General features: G+C 41.4%; 1 protein-coding gene across 2 annotated transcripts; it reads right to left on the bottom strand.

Moving 5' to 3' along the window:
• Positions 1-1,891: 1,891 nt before the first annotated feature.
• POGLUT1 (protein O-glucosyltransferase 1) lies at positions 1,892-23,516 on the bottom strand. 2 transcript variants are annotated; one of them, XM_004436544.3, is made up of 11 exons: positions 23,382-23,513; positions 22,559-22,649; positions 21,329-21,472; positions 17,281-17,416; positions 14,935-15,056; positions 10,426-10,485; positions 8,711-8,810; positions 6,715-6,773; positions 5,498-5,665; positions 4,709-4,765; positions 1,892-4,253 (listed from the first exon to the last, which is right to left on the bottom strand). In XM_004436544.3, exons 1-11 carry the CDS (start codon positions 23,464-23,466, stop codon positions 4,097-4,099), a joined length of 1,179 nt encoding a protein of 392 aa, XP_004436601.1. In that variant the 5' UTR covers positions 23,467-23,513; the 3' UTR covers positions 1,892-4,096. The 2 variants fall into 2 exon arrangements, with proteins under 2 accessions (XP_004436601.1, XP_087295777.1); XM_087439651.1 differs by lacking the exon at positions 5,498-5,665 and having other exon boundaries at positions 23,382-23,516.
• Between the last annotated feature and the right edge of the window lie 380 nt (positions 23,517-23,896).

Raw genomic sequence — 23,896 nt, 5'->3', positions numbered from 1 at the left:
AAGACTTCAGATCCTCTGACTCCTGGCTCTGGCTCAAGGTTGCTGCTTATCCCATATAGTCACAGCTGGGCACCAGGATAAAGTCCCAGGCCCAAGAAAATGGCTGTGCAGTCTGTCTAGTCTACATGTAGAAAAAGCTTAATGCTGAAGATCACCCCCAAATCATTCTGGGATGATGGAGGACTTGGAAGTGGGGGCAAGGGGGTTGAGCAGATACTAGTGAAGTCATTTATATTCAACTCAAATGTCCCCAGGATTCACTACCCTGTAGATAAAAATGAGGTCATGTTAACAGGCAAACTTCACCAACCCCATAGCTGCTTTCTCCTTTGGTAACTGGAGCCTCATTTGTAAGGTTCCCTTTACCATCTAGTACCACAGGAAGTCCCCAGACCTTTGGCCACTGCTCACACTGTTGCTGCTAGTCCATCTCAGCTCCTCAGACGACCTACTTCTGTCACCTTCCCACACGCCAAGCCCCCAGGGCTTATCCTCTTTTACCACTAGGGAAATACTCTCCCTCCTCTGTGGTCTGCTCTTTTTGAAGGGTCTCAGAGCAACACTAAGCCAAAAGATGTTATGAGGTTTACTTGGACCACTCTGTTTCATATACAGCTCTCCTCCCCAGGACGTGCATTTGCCACCAGAGTAAAGGCGTCAGGGAAAGATTTCAGTGCAGTCACCACACTGTGCCTGGAACCACCAGTCTCCTACCCTCAGCCCTTGTTGCTGAGTTCAGCTCATAGAACCCAACAGCTTCTTTCCCCATCGTGAATTTTCTCCTAGGGGTCAGAAGGTTCCCTTCCCCTGCCAGGTTCACCAGGTACTGCTCTTGCTACATATATTACATTGTATTATATCATATATGACATAAACTGTTTCCACAGGGAGAATGAATTTTGAACTCCAAGGACCACTTCATTTACCCATCCCTCAAAGGGTAACTCAATTTTTACCTCCATCAAGTTTCTCATCTCCATCAGATGGAAATTTCTTCTTCCTCTAAACTCCAAGTCCACATGGTCTTTATGAATAATTGGCTTTATGATTAAGGCCTCATGTCACCTTAATCATCTTCCACCTATGATGCTTCTCATTGTGTTACTTTATCCTCTCAACTACAAAGCTCCTTGAGGCCAGGGAGCCTATTGTAAACATTTTCTTATCTCCCTCTGTTTGTGCACAGTAGATGCTCAAGAAGTACTTGATAAATATTAAATTCGTAATTGTAATTTTACCCCTCTGCCTCACCAACAATACCTTATCTCTGATGCAGTAGGATTATCTTAAATAAAGGCATCTTTAGATGCATGGGAAAGCCGGTCTTTATGTATCTGTGTGTACTCTTGTTCATAGTTGGTGTAGGAGTGAGGGTAGGGAACTATCCTCTTTGGACCTGACCCCAAGGAGCCCATTCAGTTTTTTTCTTTTGGGAATCTTGGACTGAGAGACAGAGCCTGGAAGTCTCTGGAACTGCACACAGCAGCACTCTAGAGGTAGTCCAAAACTCTTGCTGAGATTCCCGGAGTTGCCCTGCTTTTTACCCTTCCAACTGCTGCGAAACTTGTTTCGATTCATCAAAATGCCCTCATATCCTTCTGATAAGTTCTTTTGCTTAAACTAGCTAGAGGTAGTTTCTGGTCTTGGCAACTAGGAGAACCTGACGTAATATTGTAGAATAAGGTGGGACACTGACCACATCACACAGGGGATACTCCCCAAATAAAGGAAAAGCATTACTTGTGTTATCCATGCATCCCACTCCATTCAAATAAGCTAAATTATTCTCTTTCCTTGAAGAAAATTGTGGCCTTTAGCTCTCCGAGGAGGAAAGCATAAGTTTGGGACCCAGCAAGTGTTAATAACAACAAATAACAACAATCTCCAAAACTTATGGGGATAAAAATTATTTTCAAAACATACATTTTACATATTGTTACACACCATCCTCATACCATCTACACTGAATTACATCTACAATTACAATTACAATTACATCTACAAATAAACAAGTATAAAATCTGAATAACATCTGCTATATTTAAATACAAAGATGCCCTTATTGACTCTTCAAAGGGCAAGTGAGAATTTGCATTGATCCAATTCTTACAGTCTTGTCCAGTCCTCCTTGGAGCCAAAGGCTGGGCAATCTGTAAATAGGATTTAGTTAAACTAAATGTCTCCATGTCTCCATCCATCCATCCATCCATCCATCCATCCATCCATCCAACCATCCATCCAACAATTCTTTAGTATCTACTCTGTGGGAGGCACTGTGCTGGATAATGGAGACATCAAGATGAGTAAAATATGATTCTCACCCATCAAGAAGCTCACAGAACAGGAGGAGAAATAGTCTAATAACTGCAGAGCAATGTCATGTCACATAATACACGCATGAAAAAAGTATTATGATAGCACCTAACTGCCTAGAGGAATGAAAAAAAGGATTCAGAGAGAAGATGATGCTTGAGCCAGAACTTGAAGCAAATGGGAAACCTCCCAGGGAAATGCAGCTTCAGCTCCTAATCCAAAGGACAGCAAATTTTACTCCTAGTTTAGTGAGAGAAAATTAAAGTACAGAGAGAATGATAACATCTACCAGGGCCTCATATTGACAAGGGAAAACCACAGTACAACTCAGAAGTCTGGACGGCTTATCACCAGACTCATAGCACCTAAGGACACATGGTCCCCATGAATTTTTCATACTCAAAAACACAAAATCCAACTTTAAACGTCTACCTTATTCCATGCAATGATCTTACCAGGGATATTCAACTCCTCTAAGAAGTTCCTTAGGCTTACAATTTTGTGCAAGGGAGTTTAAAAGGACAAATACATTTCTCACAAATAGAATAAAATCCCTGATTTTATATGACTGAATGTTACATTTACTAATTTTAAAACCAATTAATACAAAACAGTTCTTAAGAGCCAAAGGAAAGAGTTGATTTCTCTGTGGAAAGGTTGGGCCCAAGAGACAAGGATGGTTCTGAGTCATCAGACTATATGGTTTTTAATCTAGAAATTTTTCTTCATTTTTGACTATGTTAGGGAGAGCATCCTGAGAGATTAAACTATTATCCAAATGTCTTTTTTTCAAAAAGGAAAACAAGGGAAAAGGAGGCACTCCAATATGAATTTGCACTAAAACAAACATCTCTTATATAAGTAAGCGCTAAAGTTAAATGCTCTCAACTCCCAACTTAGCAGCATTTCGCATGTGAAGACTCCTTGAGATCCCTGCAAGATACTGAGAGTGTGGACTGCTGCCAACTTAAGGAGGAAAAATATTAAGGGTGTGCAAAGGGTGAGAAAGAGTTGCTGTTTTGTACACAGTTCCTTTAAAGAGTAGGACTATTTCCTAAATTTATTAAGAGGTTTTTGTCCTCTTTTTTGAGAGACAATAAAAAGAAGGATGTGAAGGCACAAAAATGGAATTTGAAATCCAATTGCAATAATTACTCATGCAATTGGCCCCTTTCTATGTGGCATTATAGAAACCTCCTGAGTATCAAAGAGTTTATGCTTTTACAAAAGAGAACTCCTACATCACTGCATGGCACAACTACTGCTTCCTCAGGCCTTTCAGGGAGTGATCCCCAGGTATTTTTCACAAACCCTATAGGGCTTCCTGCATTAAAATATAGTGGCAGAGATCAAGCCTAGAATGACTGCAGAATTGCGGTGATGAGCTGTAGAAGTTCCAAATGGTTGATTTTCTGCTCCACATAATGGGACAAAGGGCATTATCCCGTGGACACAGTTTCACAGTGATGGACATACACATGTAGATGATCTGAGGCATAAGCTGTGATTGCTCCTCAGAAAAAGACAAGTAGAATCGAGTTCAAAACCCACATCTCATGATTTCTGGTCCTTATTCAGCCAAAGCGTTAAGCTGCTTCATATCTGTATTATAGACATTTTGGATCTTTCTTGAGAGTTGCTCTGGGTGCAGCATGATAAGGAAAACCAGGTATTTGGCTTGATAACAGTATTCAAGGTGTAGGTGCCACACTCATGGTAAGCTTCTCATCACAGGTGTCTGAGATCTGCTGCCATCGAAAGGACTATGGTCTGATGATGACTACTAGAGTTCAGTTTTCAAAATTTTGGGAATAATTTGATTGTAGCCTTTCCTTCTTGTTACATTATAGGAGAGGAATTTAGAGTATTCAGTCAACAGGTTCTCCCAGTAACAGGTGATGTCATCCATCTGCAAGTGGTTCAAAATAAACTGGCTTCCCCTGGGGACAAGATTAACAAGAACATTTAAGCACAGCATTTACTACTACTACTAGCTTACACCTGATGGCTTACTGTGTGTCAAGCACTGTTCAGAGTACTTTACATGAATTAATTCACTTGATCTGCAGAACCAACCCTATAGCTATCGTATCCACACACATGCATTTAGCAATAGAATAATTTTTTTTTCTTAAAAGCAAACATACATAAAACTAATGGTCATAAAAAATACTTGTTTAATTACCTGAAAGATTTCAGTCTATGTCTATAAAGGACGGGCTTGGGACATATGTGAATGTGTGTTTTTCCCCCAGGACAGCTTTAATTCTGATTACCTCTGTTTAATGACGATGAAATCCGGATATCACCACGGCAACAAGACTCATGTAACTTTAGCTAGGGCAAAATGGGGAAGATAAGGTAAAGTGGAAAAGGAAAAATGAACAGAACTTACCTTTCAGCAATTTCTTGAGCTATGTCATCATTTGCTTTTACAAATTGCAATAGCTCCCTAAAATGGAAAGAATTATTACACTCTGAAATATAGACCAAGCTTATTAGTACTAAGTCAGAAAGATCATAGACTGAGGTCTATGGTTAATCTCTAGTGGATTATTTCTTTTTTTAAGCAAAGATACCAGGGTCCTCCCAGGAACTAAATAACAACAACAAAAAGCCCACACAGGCTGAAGGCAACCTGTTGTAGATTTGCGACATGTTTGAGAAAATAGACAAATGTTCAGTAATACACATCAAAAATCAACAGTGAAGAAAAAATTTCCCTCGTCTCCTGCTCTGGCCCCCAGAAGAGGGCACTGCGCTCACGCTCCTGGTCCCTTTGCATACCTCTTCCTAGCTCCTCCCATCGTGAGAGAAAATTTATCTCAGCTTCACTGGGGTCAATTCTCATGCTGTATCTGAAGGTCCCTTTGACAATGTAACAAGATCTACTATCCCCATCTTTACTCTATGAGAGATTAGAGCTTTTTCATTGCATACTGTTTGAATGTTACATTTCAAACCAGCATTAGAGCACTTTTTCAAATTAAATCCCACTCCTAGCCTACATATAAGAACCAAATAAGAGGAAACAAAGCTTTCACTGGAAAACAGTCACCAGGAATAATGCCTTAATGGCTGGGGACTTAGCACGCAAGCAGATTAGCTTCTGGGAGCAGATTAGCTCCCAGAAGCAGATTCTGGGAGTCATCAGAAACTCGGCTTGTGGGAGAGAGCTGCTTACTGTACGTTGGAGAGGTCTGTTTTGACTGGGATATAGTGAACCCATGGCTTTAGTTGGGGATAGAAGAATTCCAGCCACTCATCACCAACGTGAAAAACAAGTGAACCACACAGGAAGAGGTGTTTGAACCGGAAACTTGCAGCTACTCCCCGAAAATTAAACAGATACCTGGGAAAGAAAGAGCAAAATGTACTTGATACTACATGCCTGCTGCCACAAATACGACCTTTTTTCTTATTCCCTTCTCCTCTTCTCTCCTTTTATGACCCCCCACTTCTCTTTCCATTTTCAGTTTTCAAGGACACATCAGCATGTCCCTGTAGGGTTTCCATAAACTCCTTGCTTTTCCAGGGGCCACAGGTTGCTCCTGGGAAGGTCAGGGTGAAGGGAAAAGGGGGATACTTTTTTCAGGCAGAGTGAGATTGGCCTAGGAGCTGGGTGCTGTGTAGAGAGCATACAAGGCTCAAACGGAAACAAGGCCTGACCCTTTCCCACAAGCTTTTCTAGGCCTAATGTCTCTAACTTGTCAAGGCCCCCTAAAGCCTTGTTTTGCCCACAGGGGACCCCATCTGGTCAAAGGCATCCCCTGTTCCCTCTTCTTCCGAAGTCTGGAGAGGAGAACCAGGCACACCTAATCAATCTTCAAAGAAATGCCCCCTGGGAAAAAGCTATCTTAGAAAAGAACACTTTCTTTTCAGCATTTCTCATGTGTGTACCCCTGTCTCCAACCAGAGTTGCTTTCACCCTCTAGTTCCCACAGTGCAGTGTAATCAGCATTCATCTCTCTGAATCCCCCCACTGCCCTCCTCCTGACCTGGTTTTCCCTGTTCATCTAATTCTTAGTCTTGGCATTTAATTGTAATATTTTAGTTACATATGCTGTATTCATGTTGAACCTTACACTGTTTTATTAACCTGATAAATATTTCATCTCACTGCAGCTATTGGCTGGGTGGGCTGTGGAGAGGGAGTCCCATCACTATGATTACCAGCAGGCCAGCTCTATGGAAGCAGGGACCATACTTCACTGACCCCGCAGGTCCCACAGAACTCTGGCCAGGGCCTTAGGCACAGCAGGCCCTCCGTAAACAATAGCTGAATGAATTAATGCGGATTTCCTAAACCCCAGCTGGGCCCTAGTATTAATGTTCTCACCCAAAACGAAGCTATTCCAAAAGCAATGGGGAAACCGAGAGTCGGGAGTCCAGGAGTCTTACTTGTATTTGCAGTGATCCACGAGATGGACATCCTGAGCAGCTGGCTTTCCCAAGGTATCCTTACGTGAAAAGGAAGTTGTTAGTATTAGTAGTAGTAGCATTTATTGAAGACCACTATGCAGTAAGCATTGTTAAACAGTTCATCAACATGACCTCTTTTAAGTCGCATAATAAACAAAATTAGGAGGATTATCCCAATTTATAGATGAAGAAGCCGAGGCTTTGAGAAGTTGGGAGACTCACTCAGGGTCACGCGGCACTAATGAGAAGAGCTAGAGTTTTAACCTGAGTCTGTCTGATCTTAGAGTTTAAGCTCCCCTGAAACCATGTGGATCCCCCTCTGAACTCAGAGGTCACGCCTGCAGCACATTTCACCCTGTGTAAAGTATACTACACAGGAGGTTACAAGTGGAGGCTGGTGGGTTTAGAGGTGTAGCCAACACACAAATTTTGTTGAGCACACAAAGTATTTAAAAATAAATATTCAGAGGCTGGCCTGGGGGCATAGTGGTTAAGTTTGCGTGCTCTGCTTTGGCGGCCTGGGGTTCGCAGGTTCAGATCCCAGGCGCAGACCTATGCACTGCTTATCAAGCCATGCTGTGGCAGGCGTCCCACATATAAAAAAAGTAGAGGAAGATGGGCACGGATGTTAGCCCAGGGCCAATCTTCCTCAGCAAAAGGAGGAGGACTGGCAACAGATGTTAGCTCAGGGCTAATTTTCCTCACTAAATCAATCAGTCAATCAATCAATATTCAGATCACTGCCAACATTTATAGGTGGTAGAATATTTCTTACAAAAATCCAGATTTCCAACTTTTCTTAGGGAAAAAAAAAGGAAGATGTGACAAACTGGGCTCCTATTCCCCTTGGCGGCAATGGCTGGACCTTTAGCACTCTCTCCTGCTCACTACTGTGGCCCCTGGGGACATCTGAGTTTGAGACCCCCATCTATATTCCAGCCACCTCAGCGGATGGCAAACTCCTTGACGAGGGGAACAAGTCTTGTTCACTTTTGCAGCCTCCCTAGTAGATGCTGTGCAGAATGGATACATTTTTTCATATTTTTATTTTTTAACAGTTTCTTAAACTTCATGTGCTCCTGTTTGATTAAAATTATCAAACAATAAATACATGCATCTCAGATATACTTAGTTTTTCCCACAAGAAGTTTAAAGATTTTTCTCATATCATCCTCATATGGCATATGGAAATTTCAGAAGATATTTAGGGTTTAAAGTTCTTTGAATAAGGCAAGAAGTCACAGAGTTAAGAGGATAGAGATGTACTCCAAATCGAAGAAGCCAGTCATTGCTGGCTTCCGCTTAGAGTCACTTGGGGAGTTTTAAACAAATGAAGATGCCTGTACCCCACCCCAGAGATTCTGATTCATTTTTAAGCTCTCTAGTTGGGTTATATAGTCAGGGTTGAGAACCATTGGTTTAAACCAGGGGCTGCTACAGCCCACAGGCCAAACTGGCTGATTGCTTGTTTTTGTAAACAACCTGTAAGCTAAGAAATTTTTACCTTTCAAATGGCTGAAGAAAAATCCAGAGAAGAATATTTTATGACAAGTGAAATTACATTAAATTCAAATTTCAGCGCCATAAATAAAGTGTTATTAGAACACAGCTGTGCTCACTCATTCACATGTTGTCTGTGGCTGCTTTCACACTGTGATGGCAGAGCTGAGTATCTACAAGAGACCGCATGACCTGCAAAGCCTAACATGTTTACCATCTGGACCTTTACATAAAGTCTGTGACCTCTGGTTTAAACCTTAAAGTAGTATAAAATACTAGTTATAATATGGGCCAGAGAAGCAATGTGAGTTTGAAAAAGAATAATTTACATATATGCTAATACTAGTTCATGGAACTTCCTCTACATTCATCCCACCACTGAGAGGAAACCTAATCTGAAATTCTCCCCAGGTGGCAATGGTCTTTGAGTAAGAATGTTCACTGCTGTAGATGTATTCACATGACTGGTGATTACTTTCATAGATTTCCAGGCCTGGTTTTTGGTGTATTCTGCATCAACAAGTTTTGGATTTTTCCGAGACAGAAGAATGAGAGGATCTCGTTCTGGACTTGTCCTATAAAAGAAACACATGACATAAAACTATGTGTCCTACACCAGAATACTGTTCCCAATCTCTTAAAGGTAAGCAGTAATCAGACCCAATGCAATGACTGTATGCACAAATTGACAACTCATCAGTTACTTTAACAGTAGAGGAGGGGGTGCTGGGCTGTTCCCCACTTTACCCTTCAGGGATGGGGAGCATTTGGCCCTTCTTTGCTTACATGTAGTCTTTAAAATTATGTTGTTCTGGTCACTACAGCCATATCCCGGGGAATGAGTTCCCTTTTCAGAGGGTTCATGTAGCCTCTCTAATCACTAGCACTCATAGCTGTGACGAGGTAGTCACCTCTCACCAAAATAGCCATGTGACCTTTGTTGTGTATGCTCTGCAAAATCCAAGATTCAAATTAAAAAGAAAACTAAAGGGCTTAAAAACCTCAAGACTGTACACAGAAGTCCTCGTTATGGTCCAAGCAGCAGACACTCTTGACATCTGAAGGGTCATGGACCCCCTGAGAATCTGATAAGAACTGTGGACCCCCTCTCTAGAAAGATGCACGTATCTCCATATAATTTCAGAGAAGTCCTAAAACCCTTGAAGTCCACACATGGATCGCAAGTTAAGAATCTGTGATCTCAAGATCTGAGAATCAGTGAAGTTGATAAGGAACAGTGAGCAGAGGCTGTTCGGCCCGTCTGCATCCTGCAGTCCACTGCCCTAGAAAACACAGGGTGTGATCTCTGACAAAGACGCACCCAGAAAAGCACAAAGCCCTTCTTCCCTCACAGTCTCTTCTGTATTCATCTCTTCAACAGATATTCATTGTGTATCCACGTGGCAGGCACTGTTCTGGCACTGGGATCCAGAGCTGAACAACACAGACAGGGTCCTTCCCCAACCTTTTTCCTTTCCCTCTTCTTCCTCCCCGCTCCCCTCTCCATTTTCACCAGTCTCAGTCTGTGCTCTCCACCACTATTTGGCAGCCACATGGTCTCATGAAAAAGGCAGTCAGGAGACCTGGTGATGGTGCCTGCTCTGCCATTAATCAGCAGAGTGACTGTGGGCGAAATCATAAGCTACTCCTAGGAAACGGTAAGCTCTAAGGGAAGAGGACAACGCATCTGTTCTGTTCAACATTACAGTCATGTGGCGCATAACGACATTGCAGTCAACGACAGACCGCATATATGACGTTGGTTCCATAAGATTAGTACCATGTAGCCTAGGTGTGTAGTAGGCTAGACCATCTAGGTTTGTGTAAGTACACTCTATGATGTCTGCACAATGACGAAATCACCTAATGGCGTATTTCTCAGAGCATATCCCTGTCGTTAAGCGACGTGTGACTGTATATACTTAATGCCCATTACACTCGTGGCATCTGTAAATAGCTATTGAATGGCTGGATGGATAAACTTTACTTCTTTGAATTTCAGTTCAATTAAGAGTGATTTGGGCAAATAATTTGGGTTCCTCTCTAATCTAAAATTCTGTGATTCTATGCTTATTCCTTAGTTACCTTACCTTTGTCTTTGAGCTAGAGTTCTTCACATCCTCAAAATTACTTATATTTTACAGATTAATTGGAAGAATATCTTTGTAAAATGTCAGAAAATATAATCACCTTGAGCCTCGGAAATATGCTGTGGAATTTTTCTTCTTCCATGGCCACTGTGCTGCTGACCTAAAAATAGATTTCGATTAGTTTCTATGTTTTTTTCTTAACTATATAAGGATGTGTTTTCACCATTTCTAAAGATTAGTTCAGAACTTTACATTTTAAAATAAGTCTGATCCAGGCTACTCTTCAATGACATCACGTTCCCTTTTGTTATTAGTTCATTCCCATGGAGGAGCTAGCCTGTAATATCTACAAATCTATTGCTCTCTTAAGTTAACAACATTGGAAGAAAAGTAACCAAACCCTAAATGACATGTTCAGGGTGTTTAATTCAGTACAACGAGGATTCCTTCTCTCCTTTAAGTAGAGTGCTACTGATAACATTAATAGGCAAAGAGAACTGCAGAAAATATCAGAAATTGCATGAAGGGCAAGAAAACAAATCACTCTGACTTCATGTTTTGGATGCGTAGGAGACAGCATCAGATTTAGTCTGATTTTGCGAAGCACCTGGTATTCCTGAAACTGTACAAAGTGCTCCATAAAGACAAAGTCCCTGAAACTCAGGTCTCAGCACACATTACCATAACCAGCCTTCCCTGCTGAAACTGCTAGCTCACAGATGTATCATCCTTAACTTTCTTCGTAGGGATCCTGCACAGAAGTTTGCGCAGCATCTTCCTCTGAAAAAGGAGGGAGAGGGCTGAACTGGAGTTAATGACGGATGGGTGGGCTCTTCAGTGAAACGGAGAGACTTAGGATATAAACTTTTTAGGTGGAGATACTTCTCAGATACATACAGTGTCACATCTCTCCTTTTCTCTCAGCTGAGAGCACTCTCCATATCTTCCTGGCTTATCTTCTAGCCTTTTCTTGCTGGGTCCTCTTGACCTGATTCTCCAGCCCAAGGCCAGAACTATCTCTCACTCTACCCCATACTCCCTCCCACCAAAATATAAACACTATAGCACGAGGTTTTTTTTTTTTTAGTGGAAAACTGATATATGCTCATTATATAAAATTCTAAAGGAAAAGCGTAAACTAAAAGCAAAAAATCATGTGGAATCTCCCACCCACAGACAACCACTTTTTCACTTTTAACAATTTAATGTTTCAGTGAAGAATCTCCTTCCAATCATCTCTCCACATCAGTGGTTCTCAATTGGGGGTGATTTTGCCCCTCTCCCCCAGGGGGCATTTGGCTATGACTACAGACATTTTTGATCGTCATTACTGGGAGACTGCCACTGGCAATTAGTGAGTAAAGGCCAGGGATGCTGCTAAACATCCTACAATGCACAGGACAGCCCCTACGACAAAGAATTATCTAGCCCAAAATGTCAACAGTACCAAGACTGAGAAACCTCGCTGTATATAACATACATAGATCATATCATGCATGCTGTTAGATAACATTCTTATTAAGACATAATGTCTTATTAGGACATTATTATAGATAATAACAAGAGCCAACACCTACATAGCCGTTACTGTGTTCCAGGCCCTGCTCTAAGTGCTTTACACATGTATTAACTCACACTCACAACCTTATGAGGTGTGTTTTATTATTCCTACTTTACAGTGGAGGCCCTTGAGAGGTTAAGCAATTTGCCTAGAGTCACAGCTAATAAAGGCCAGGGTTTGAATGGAGAATCCTTGTTTTTAAGCCCTATACTCCCTTTACTTTCCATTCATTCATGGTATTCCATTTTATACCCATGTCATAATTCATTTCATTCCTTATTGATGGGCTTTCCAACGTTTTCCAACTTTTTGCTTTAAGAAACAAGCAAGTGAATATCCTTGTACACACATCTTTGCACCCTTGTCTAGTTAACTCCTTGGGATAAACTCTAGAAGTGAAAGAGCTGAGTCAAAGAATGTACACATTTTAAAATTTTGATATATATTGCCAAACTACCCAACAAAAAATGTATCAGTTCATACTCAGATTTTTAGTATAAATATCCCTGGTTCCCGGGAAAGCTGTATTTAATATACACAGATTTGAACTATGTATTATCTCTGTTTTCCCTCTCCCTCATTCCTATTCTCTTCCCCGCCCCTCAAAAGAGCTATGTTAGGACTTTTTTTCTCCAAGCAAGTGCTAACAGTGGCCACCAGAGCCAGGTGCTGCCCCAACCCTCTTCTATAACTGCCCTCCTGACAGTAGAGAGTGAAACCTTTAAATCTATAGGGACACTGAATTCTTCTACAGAATGAATAATAAGTCAACTGGGACAAACTCCTAAAAGATTATAAAAAGAGAAAAATGGCAGGCAGACATCAATACAGATAGATAAATAAGCAGATTATTAAAGTTTCACAGTAAGAAATGAAATCACGGGGCTATAGATTCTGAATGAAAGGCTCTAAAAAATAAAATTGCAATTCTATAATTATGAATAAATTCAATTAAAGAATAAAAGGGGAAGGTATCAAAAGAAAAACATGTTCATATAAGATTAGATTTTAAAACATACCCTATCCTCCCTAAAAATTGCTTATTAGTTTACAAGGCAGAAAACAGCACCTACACCATGGAGGAACCAGATAACACCTTGACCGGGTGATCAAAATTAGCATCTCTAATGAGGGGCAGATGGACACAAACTCACTTATGTAAGTATTCGAGCCAGCAATGCATAAACAGAATCAATCATGAGGAAATAGAGAAAACCAAACTCAAGGCCATTCTATAAAAAAAGTGGCGTATTCTTCAAACTGTCAATGTCACGAAAGAGAAAGACAGATTGAAGAGCTGTTCCAGATTAAAGGAGGCTAAAGAGACATGACAACTGCATGCAGTACATGATCCTGTACGGGGGGGAAAGTGCTATAGAGGACATTATTGGGACAATTAAGTGGTGTATCAATATTGTTTCCTGAATTTGATAATTGCAGTGTGGTTATAAAAGAGAACATCCTTGTTCTCAGCAAATACACACTAAAGTAGGAAGGGGTATAGGGTCATCAGGTATGCAATATACTCAAACAAGAAATTATAAATATAGTACATATGCAGCCTAAATGTCCATCAAAGGAAATAATAAAGTAAATTATTATCCACACAATGGAATACCTTGCAACTGTTAAAAATAATGAGGTCATTTCATATGTACTGACATGGAAAGATTTCTAAGACATACCAATAAGTGTGGGAAAAAAGTTGCCTAGGTTAGACATATTTATAAATTGTTATGAGCATGCATAGGTTTCATAATCAGAAAAAAGTTGTTTTTAAAGATTTTAAAAATAAAGTAGATGTATAGCAGGTGGCAAAAAAGCTACAAAAAGAAGGAAGAATGTGACAAGGGTATTTGTAAGTATCTGAAAAAAAAAAGCAATTAGAAAAGTAAAGCCAAGAATAATTTGGAGAAAAAAAGCTTAAAGACCTTTTTTTCCCCTCTCTCAACATTACGTTCAAATCAAAAGCTACATGTGAAATGATGGTCTCAGCGTCTGAGAACATGGGTAATGTTAACTGGTAAAGTGGAAAGGACAACACACTGGGAAACCTGGACTTCAGGCCTAGACTGGCCTGACCTTGACCAAGTCACTTAACCCCTCTGGGCCTTCATCCTTGAAATAAAGAGTTCAGCAAAGAAAACTTCCAGTTCCAGTTCTATGAAGTATGAGGCCAAATTATCTTAAAAAATAATTTCCAATTTACACCTACTGGATAATAGACTCATTTCTTTACCCAAAGGGCTCTAACTGCCACTGAGGACTGCAGCGCTGTGTGTTTCTCTAGGGAAGGGACATCCTCTTCATTCCCTTTGAATCTCCAGCAACACTTAGTACAAGTGATAGATACTTGTGGAAATAAAGTTGAATTAAATTACTGCTTTCCCTATACTTGAGAGAAGACCTATATAGACTGTGTTTCTAGAAGTTTGCTAATTAAGTACCAATGTTGTTTGAATCATTAATGTAAAATGTAACTAGGTAAGAGGTACCTACAGCTTGGATGACCTGGACAATATAAATTCTGAAATGATGGCAGGATGGAGTCAACAGGCCGAGGCATATCTCAACCATGAATCAGAGAGGATCTGGAATAAGCTTGACCTTGAGAAACCTGTGGGACATTTATGCCCCTTCCGTCCCCGCCTAAAGGTGTTAGCTTTAAACTGTAAAGTACATTTATGTTCCTCCAAGTAATTTTCTATCCTCCCCCATGACACGGTCATTCATTTTTTCCTAATTATGAAAGTAATTCACTCTTATTTAGAGAATCCTAAAAGTATAGGAAAATTTAAGGAAAAGGCTCCTATCACCCCTCCCACAGGGGCATTGCTGATATTTTGAGGTAGGTTCTTCTGCTCTTTTTCTACGGATATGTAAATATTTTTATACACACACAAAATTGCTTATGCTATAAACAGTTTTTTGTCTTTTTTTTTTTTAACTTAAAAGTGAGTTATTTTAAAGTAAATAACTGTTTATACTCTCTTTATTTCAAGAAGATCCACCAAAGAGGGACAAATAAAACCTCTCTGAAGGACCTACCTTACCAGATCTTCCCTGAAGAGATCCCACCGTCCAAGACCTGTAGGATAAAGTGGCCAAACAGCAGGTCCTCCTTCCCAAAATGTCCAAGCAGGATACATGATATCATGGTACTCAGATGTCTTCAACAGAAACAGAAAGGTTGTTCTAAATCAGTCTCGGAACAGAGCAAGAAGAAGCAAGTGCATTCATGCCCCAAGGTCTGGACAAGGGCCTGGCCCTAGTGTTGGGTTGCCAAAGATAAAGTTTCCCTAGTCTGCAAAGTCTACACTCTAGACATTAAAAGGCAAAAATGACCATGGGTTAAAGAAAATTCATGGACTCACTGAATCCCAGAATTTGAAATCATATTCAAGGTCAACTTTTCTAGCTCCCCAAAGTTTTATTTTTCTAGAGGACACATACTCTTAGGGTTTTTAGTTTAAGGAAATAATATACTCATTTCTGAATAATCACATAGCTCTCTCATCTTTCAACTGTGATTACACTTGGACTGTATACTGTCTTATCAGTTCTTGGTCATTTCCTAGATGGGTCTTTTGAGAGCTAGAATTACAGTAAAATGGTTAAGAGCGTGGGCTCTTGAGACACATCATGTGAGTTTGAATGCTGACTCCACCTCTTTCTAACTCTAGGCAAGTTACTCAATCTTTCTATGCCTCAGTCTCCTTATCTTTATAATGGGAGAAATAATAACATCAAGAATATTATCTACCTAATAGGCTTGTTGAATATTAAATGACTTAGTACATGTAAAAAGCTTAGAAGAGTGTGTAGCACATAGTAAGTACTGAATAAGTGTTAGTATTACCTAACACGGTGGCACTGTTGAGCCCACGCTGGTTGGGCAATAAATTCTTGGTTATTCATTGATCAGGGTCAGAAGTGCTGATGGGCAGAATTGGGGGAAGGGGTATTATCCCACATCTTTTGAAAAAAGTTTGAAACCATTTGTTTCCCTTTTATGGTTACTTCTGTTAAGACTCTGGCCACTGATAAACCTCCCACTTTACTTTCTTCCACTGGAATTACACATGTAATACACTGTTTACCTTCTCTCAAATACTCATAAAATGCTATGTGATACATCAAGCACCTCAGACATAACAGCCGCTCAATAGAAACTGCAAAGTTAACTATAAAATTGACAGACTAAAATCTCTCCCTTGGAAACTAGGGTCACTAAATAAAAAAAAAAAAAAGGAGGGAAGTAAAGATGAAAAGAAAGTTAGTATACTGATGGTCATACTTTATCACCCACAGAAACAACAGATAAATAACAAACATAAAGCCCTTACTGACTTACATGGGAGCTTCTATCTGTTCTTCTGGGAAGGTTTCATGACAAACAACGGGACCAAGCACTTTTGAGAAATGAGGCTAAACCATGGGAAATGCCACACAAATGTGGCCTCAGCCCACTTGCAACACAGGAAATAAACAAGTCTAGAGAGAAAGTAAACTTTGATAAAGGAAAAGTGGGGATAAAAGGTCCCTCTGCTTTGGAGAAACCAAATCAGAGATGGTGTTTCTTTTCTCAGAGTCCACAGGGTTTTCCTAAACCCACGCTTCCCCCAGAGAATCTTCCATTCACTCTCTTCTAGCCTCCCTCACCCCTGTCCCCAAATGTGTTCAGACCTAGTCTCTAGGGAACCAAGGCCCATCCCTGCTAATACACCATTTGCAAGAACCTGAGCACTGACAAGATATCAACTGTCCTGAGTTCTCCAAGCCCACAGGTGTGTCCTAGTGCTCCTATCCCTCCATAACTAGCCCCAAAGATCACCCCCTCACATATCGCTCTCAGATATCCCAGGCCTGTCCCCTCAATGCACTTCCTGGGCACAAACTAACACCTTTAGTTTTACTGTTAGCAATGCTGGGCCCCTTGGCTACAGTGACAGACAGGACTGATGGTATCCAATATATCCAATAGTATGGCTGATATATACATTGTAGGAGCTCAACAAATATTTTTGAATGAAGGTGCTCCCAAACTCAAAGCCCATGTGCTTTCTTGGGCCACTCTCTTCCATGCTCTGTAGGATCTCTGAATCCCACCTCCAATGTCCTATCGGTTCCTTAGGCCTCTCTCATTCCCCACCCTCCGCCCCTACCCCTACAGACACTTAAGCAATCTTACTCACATTACTTACAGGTCCTCAGCCCCATCTCCTCAGCCTTACTGCTCAACTACTGTGAAGCTAACAGGGACACAGACGCATTCCTGGACCTCAGGCCTCATCCTCACCATTACCCATCAGCCTCTGTCACAGGACAATGTTTTCCTGCTCGAACCCCAGAGGACCACCCTCCATCCCTTCATATGACTCCTCTTGTACTTACCTTACTGAAAGAGAAGACTGGAATGGCAGGCTCCATCCATTTAGGAACCTGAGGATAATCTCGTACATTGATCACCATCTCCATGTCAGGGAGGCGCCCGATAACTTTCAAAATAAAGTGTTCAACACCACTACACCTGTCAACCAGAAATATCACAAATTCACCAGAGCAGGGCCTGCTCTAGGACAAGGCAGAGTCCCATTCACACTTCTAAAGTAAGAGAAGCCAGTGTTTAGATCATTGGCCTATTGCAAAATCTCCTACAAGCAACGCTTCTATAGGGACTCTTCCCCTCTTTCAGACTGTGCAAGTTCTCTCTCCTAGCTAAGCTGCTCCAGCTTACAATACATAATCAGATTTTCCAACTAGATCATCATAAGGTTGAAGGCTGTATTATTGCTACTCCTACCACTTCTTCTCCTCTATTCATTCCCAGTTTTTTCTTTATTTCCCCTATATGGGATAGTTTAATTAGTAAGCAAGACATATATTCTGGTAGGAACTGGAAAAACTAATTTTCTAATTGTGTCCCTTGGGCTTCGCTTCTCACAAAGACATTATTTTTATATCCACCATAATTAAGTCTCATAGTTTATGAGGAAACATAGGAAACCTTTCATTACTTTCAACCTGAATACAGAACACTATCAAAATCAGTTGTCCAAGTCAGAAAAAGAGTGTTATGTACACAGTCACAAAGATTATAACAGCTTTCTGACTAGACTCCCTGGGAATCCTCAGAGGATTTCTGGAAAGAGAGGATACACTGACAGCTTAGCTTTTCTGCCCCATCCTTTGAGATCCTAACCAGCATTATACTGAGGGCAGCATTCCAAGGCTTGACCAGAATTTTCTGGCAGCATGGAAATGACGGATTTAAAGCATTGATTTACATACAGGGAGATAACTGTATGTTAAAGCAAAAAATATCAATGGTTCATAAACATAAGAAAAGATGTCAACTATATTAATAATAAGGAAATGCCAAAAAGCCAAACTTGTAAAAACAGAGAATAAAATGGTAGTGACCAGGGGATGGGGGTGGGAGGGACAGGACAGATGTTGTTTAAAGGTACAAAGTTACAACAAGTAGTAAATAAGTCCTAGAGATCTGAGCACAGTACAGTGAAAACAGACAATATTGTATAATGATCATCAAACCTGTTAAGAGACTAGAATGTAATCACTCCAACTACTCAAAAGAAAGGATAATTATGTAACAGGATAGAAGTGTTAATTATCGCTACAATGGCAATCATATTACAATATGTAAATGTATCAAATTACCATGTTGTACACCTTAAATTTACACACTGTTGTATGTCAAATATATTTCAAATAAATAAAGTATCATCACAACAACAAAAGGCCAGTAAAACTAGATGCCCATTTTTATCAGTAAGCTTGGCAAAGATCAAAGAGTCTGATGATACACAGTGTTGGTGAGGGTGTGAAATCTACTCTGGGCATGGGATACATGGTGGGTGGAAATGTAAATAGGCACAACCTCCTTGGAGAAAAATTTGCCTCTGCTGATCACGATTTAAAAAAACACATTAATTGGCCTATTAATTCTGCCTCTAGGAATTTAGCCTGAAGATATATTTACATGAGTGCTCAAAGGTGTATGTACAAGGATGTTCACTGCAGCATTGTTTGCACTAGCCAGAAATCAAAAGCGAGTAGTGAGGAATACTTTAAATGTCCGTTGATGGAGGACTGAATAAAGAAATCCATCCAATGGATTATTAGGCAGCCAAGAAAGATTGAGGTGTTCTCTATATACTCTTACAGAACAATTTCAAAATCTACTGTTATATAGAAAAGAAAAGTAAGTTGCAGAACGGAAGATATAGCATGTTTTAATTTGTTGATGAGTCTAGATAACTGTATGTGCACAGACTTCCTGGCAGGATATATAAGAAACTTGTAATTGTGGTTGTCTCTTGAGAGGAAGACTCAGGGAATAGAAGTCTGGGGGTCTAAGGTGGTAGAGAAACTTTCTTTTCATTATATATCTTTTCCAGTTAACCAAATAGTTTACCATGTGCATATAATACTCTTTTAATGCTAAAAAATAACTAGTTACAAGTTAAAAAAAGATATTATTGCAGTACATTTACACGTGACAGCTAAAACACTTATTTTTTTCAGCTTTTAAAATAGCACTCTTGCATATTGTATGATTCCATTTATACAGAACCCCAGGAAATAACCTATAATGAGAGAAGGCAAATCAGTGGATACTTAAGGATATGGGGGCGGCATGGCAGGGAGGGGTGGGAGAGAGGGATTGCAAAGAGGAACAAGGAGACTTTTGGGAATGATGGATATGTTCATTATCTTGGTGTATATTAACATTAAAACTTATCAAATTGTTTAAACACTTTAAATATGTGCAGTTTATGTCAACCATATCTCACTGAAGCTATTATTAAAAAATATTGTTATTTTCCATCTTTCAAATGACATGTTTCCAGTGTTAATGAGACGGTCCTCTGGTTCCTCAGCAAAATCTCTCAGCTCATCCTTGAAACGCCGAGTTTATATTTTATTTTGTTCAGAACTGAATTTTTAAAGTGTCATACAGGTTTATCAAGCTCAGTGAAATAAAAAGTAATTAGACCTAGAAAGATACTATGTGTAGCTAGACAGGAAGCTGAGATATTACACAACTGTGTCCGTTTCATTAAGGACACTGGTTCTATTTCATTCTATTTCATTTTTCTCCAACTCTGTTTTCCTTAGCTGTGTATGTAGTTAGAATAGGGAACTTTCAATGTCATTAGAAACTATTTTATTGTCAAGGAAGGGCCCTGTGCTCCCTTAAGACCATTTCTAAGAGCTCATGATTCTGACCAAAATGCTCTGAGGTCTAGAATAAGAGCTATGTGCCTTTCAAAAACTTTGAAAGTATTTAATTTCATCTGGAAATTGTTCAGCTAACTAGTAAACACTGGGTAAGCTTTCAAAGTCCAACAATGTCTATATTCATATTTTCTTTCTCATTTGTGGAAATCAGAAACTCCTCTATACTTATAATTTGTACTTAAAGTCTCTATTATTGTCCCAAGTAATGAAACAAATGTCTCTTTAAAATACCTCAAGGATTTTCCCCACTATCACCTTATTTGCCCTGACACTTGATAGCCAAAATGTAATTGTCATTGCCTCAGGGTTGTGGGAGAGTAATTTTCTTTTTTACTATTGTTTTTACATATTTTGAAAATGTATTTATTTGTAATAAAGTTATTAACAATAATATAAATCCTTATGTCCAAATGGATGCATGTTTTTTGCAATACTGCTTATTTATTTTACTTTTAATGACAGAATAGGGATTTTTTAGAAAGAAGATCTTAGTAAGGGAAGACCATGTCCTCTGAGTTTACAAAATTACTTTGTAATTTTACAACGATTTGAGTTAAAAAATAAAAAAAGACTCGTAACAGAGAGGTTTATCATTTGTTGTATATAATGCTGCCTAAGCCCAACTTCAAGGCTCAGTCTGTGACCCTCCCTGCTCTCCCCAGCCCTCAGCCCACTATATGTCACCTCACCTCTCACACTGAAGTCCTGGCTAGTGCATCCTGCGTCATCTGCGGCCCCAGTTATTCCTCTTGCCTTCCTGCCACCTTTACTTCAAATGCTCAGTATCTAGACCAATACCTGGCCCATGGCAGACACTCAGTCAATGCTTTTCCTCCCCCTTCAGCTCAGCTCACTCCTGTTAGATCTCATCAGCCTGTGTCCTGTAGCTACTACATCCGGGGAAGGATGAAAAGGGGCAGAGTCACAGCCAGTACAACCAGTGATGTTCCCAAGCCTCACAAGAAGACAGGAGACAGGCTATGACATAGGAGAAAGGCGGACAGGAGTTGGCAAGAACAATTCCCAGGCAAGAAGGGCTTGTCACTATTTTGTAGTCCCTCTGAAATGTGAGGAGGGATTTGTCTGTGGGTTCCTTCAAGTGGCTCCTCTATAAGAAGAGTATCAAGCACACCCATATATAATAAGGTCAGAAGATATATTACCTCATAACTCTTACCTCGAAGGGAACATGCAGTCATTTTCTCGGTACAATCTGTTCTTAATGATCTGATAGTGGGTTCCCAGTTTCCGTTTGACTACCTCCGCCATCATCTTCCTGGAGATACCTCCTCGGAAAGGAGTCAGATCCTCTTCTATGACACTAGGAAAGAATGGGAATCGTCAAGGAAAGCAGGCCAAGAGAGTGGTACCATTCCACCTACTTTCTCTCTGCGGGTTTAGGTTTAGTATTAGAGAAGACAGTAAGCTGAAGGAAAGAACAGAGAGCGGGAATGAGCAACTTTTCCCCTAGAAGCACCATAGGTCATCTAAAACATCAACAAAGTCACAAAAGGTATAAAGCAAGTCAATTTCTCTTCTTCATCTCCCCATCTGGACTGCCCCTTTCTTGCCTGATATTTCACCTTCCCTACTCACGCCACACCCATGTCCTCCTAGTCACTGAAGTCTCACTGACCTCCCCCTTCCTGAATCCCACAGAAGGTATGGTTTACACCTTACAGCCTGACACTGTCTGACTCCCTTATTCTGGTCTGTCTGGCTGGCACCCACCCCACAGACACCTGACAGCAGTAACCAAAAATTACACTATTTTATATCCCTTTTAAAGTTTAGTACATGGTAAGTTTTCAATAAGTAACGCAAGAATCAGGTGAATATTTTGAGGAGTCATAGAATAACATAATGAGGAGCTAAAAGGACCTTGTTATTTACCAGATGAGAAATCTGAGACCCAGAGAAGGTAAGTGGCTTGCCACAGGGATAATCAGTGGGAGATCTGGGACTAGAACCCAAGGCTGATTCTGAAGTAATCTGTCTACCATACCAGACTCCAGCCCTAATTTGCATACTTTAAAAAGAACCAACAGGAAACTTATGATTAGATTCATTTATAAATCTGTTCGTTCCTTCAACGATATTTACTGAATACTTACTGAGGGCCAGCACCAGGGATACAACATAGGCTTTGACCTCAAGAAGCAATACATCCAGTGGGGAAAGCAGACAAGTACATGTGCTAACTCGACAATACTGAGACCCCCGGGGCCTCTCCTAACCCAGGGCTTTTTTATTCCCTAGAAATAGGAAAACCACCTCAGGAACCCTGTCTGATCTCAAAACTTGCTTGGCTCTCTGCCCACTGCAACCAAGGTCTCTTGGGGATCTTAGGGGACTTCCTTGTGACAAGAACTAAATTCTCAAAGACACACCAAAGAAAAGAACTCACCCATGGTAGCAGCTGCAGTTTTGACTTGAACATGGTTCATAATTCTCCAAAGACCTGTTAATTTGGTCAATAAATACTTTCCATTTTGAACCTTCAAAAAGTGAAGTAAATGAAGGTTAACAAAAAGACCCCTGAGCTTATTTGCTAGCAGTAAGCAGGCAGAACCAACATAAGGCAAAACACCCCCTTCCCGTCCCACTGTGGAAACGAAACGCCAGATTGATTCTGTAATTCTCCAGCACGCATGTCAATTCTGCTCCTCTACTCGGGCCGTCAGGCGTCCAAGAAACTGGAAAATTTCCAAGCTTAACGCCTGGCACTCAGAAGGCTATGGATAAACTGGAGAGTGACAGGGATTCTCACCTTTTACTAGTCAAACTGAGCCCCATAAAGAGGATCAGTTAAAAGCCACAGACATTAACTCTCCCTTCATCTCTTCTGCCAATGGACTAAGAACATCACACACGCACAAACACACACACACACGAATTATCCCCCAGTGTGTTTTAGGCAGGTGCAGAGTAGCCAGGGGCGGGCAATACCCGCTGGGGGTGAACAGGGAATTCCCTCTCCCCCACATTATCGGAATTCCGGAGGATGGGTTACTCTCCAGGGTCCTGGGCAGGAGAAGCAGTGCCAGCCACCCAGACGCTCTCACTCTCCGCTCCCAGGCGCCCCGGTGCCTCTACCCCGCTCTGCGCTGCAGCCTCCTAGCATCAGCCGGGCGCCGGTCTCCCCGGGCAGCGAGCGGGGCGGGAGAGCGTCTCCGGACCAGGCAAGAGCCCGAGCCACAGCGGCAGGCCCAGGGCTGCCCGGAGCTCACCTGACTCCTTCTGGCGGCCCGGCACGGGGGGCAGGAGCAGCAACAGCAGTCCCAGCCGAAGCTGCGAGCGCACCCACCGCTCCATGGCCGGCCCACCCACTGCAGAAGCCCCGCGGCGCCGCCGGCGGAAGCGCAGCCCCGCACAAAGATGGCCGCGGGGCGCACCACGTGGGCGGAGGCCGCCCCGCACAAAGAGGGCTGGGCGCCGCTCTGCCCCGCCCCCAAGCCCGGCCCGCGGCCGAGCGTCCCTGGGAAGGCGGTGCCGGGAAGCGGGGCCCCGCCCCCGCCCCCGCCCCGCCCCGCCCCGGGCAGTGCACGCACGCGGGGTGCTCCGCCGGCAGGGCGCGCGCCGTCCTGCTGCTTAGGACATAGCCAAGCTGTGTAGTTAGCTGCTTCGTGTCGAAGTGGAGTCAAGCGTTCAAAATGCATGTCTTTCTCTCTCTCTCTCTCAGATAAAATCGGAGCCCAGGAGAGAATAAATGGCATCTTCTGGGATAATAATGGTAATTCCTTTC

The sequence above is a fragment of the Ceratotherium simum genome, chromosome 15 (genome assembly GCF_057802395.1).
Source record: "Ceratotherium simum simum isolate JZ-2026a chromosome 15, ASM5780239v1, whole genome shotgun sequence".
NCBI lineage: Eukaryota > Metazoa > Chordata > Mammalia > Perissodactyla > Rhinocerotidae > Ceratotherium > Ceratotherium simum.
Note: the sequence above shows the minus strand (reverse complement) of the source record. Positions and strands in the feature narration are given on the sequence as shown.

Bases quoted from the DNA above. Each gene is read 5' to 3' on its own strand.
- POGLUT1 (XM_004436544.3), bottom strand. From the start codon at position 23,466: ATGGAGCGGTGGGTGCGCTCGCAGCTTCGGCTGGGACTGCTGTTGCTG. The intron at 5,666-6,714 runs GTAAGACTCCTG...TTTCTTTCCCAG, and splicing joins GTGGATCACTGCAAATACAA to GTATCTGTTTAATTTTCGGG. The intron at 4,766-5,497 runs GTAAGCAGCTCT...TTTCCATTTTAG, and splicing joins ACAGACCTCTCCAACGTACA to GGAGCTATTGCAATTTGTAA.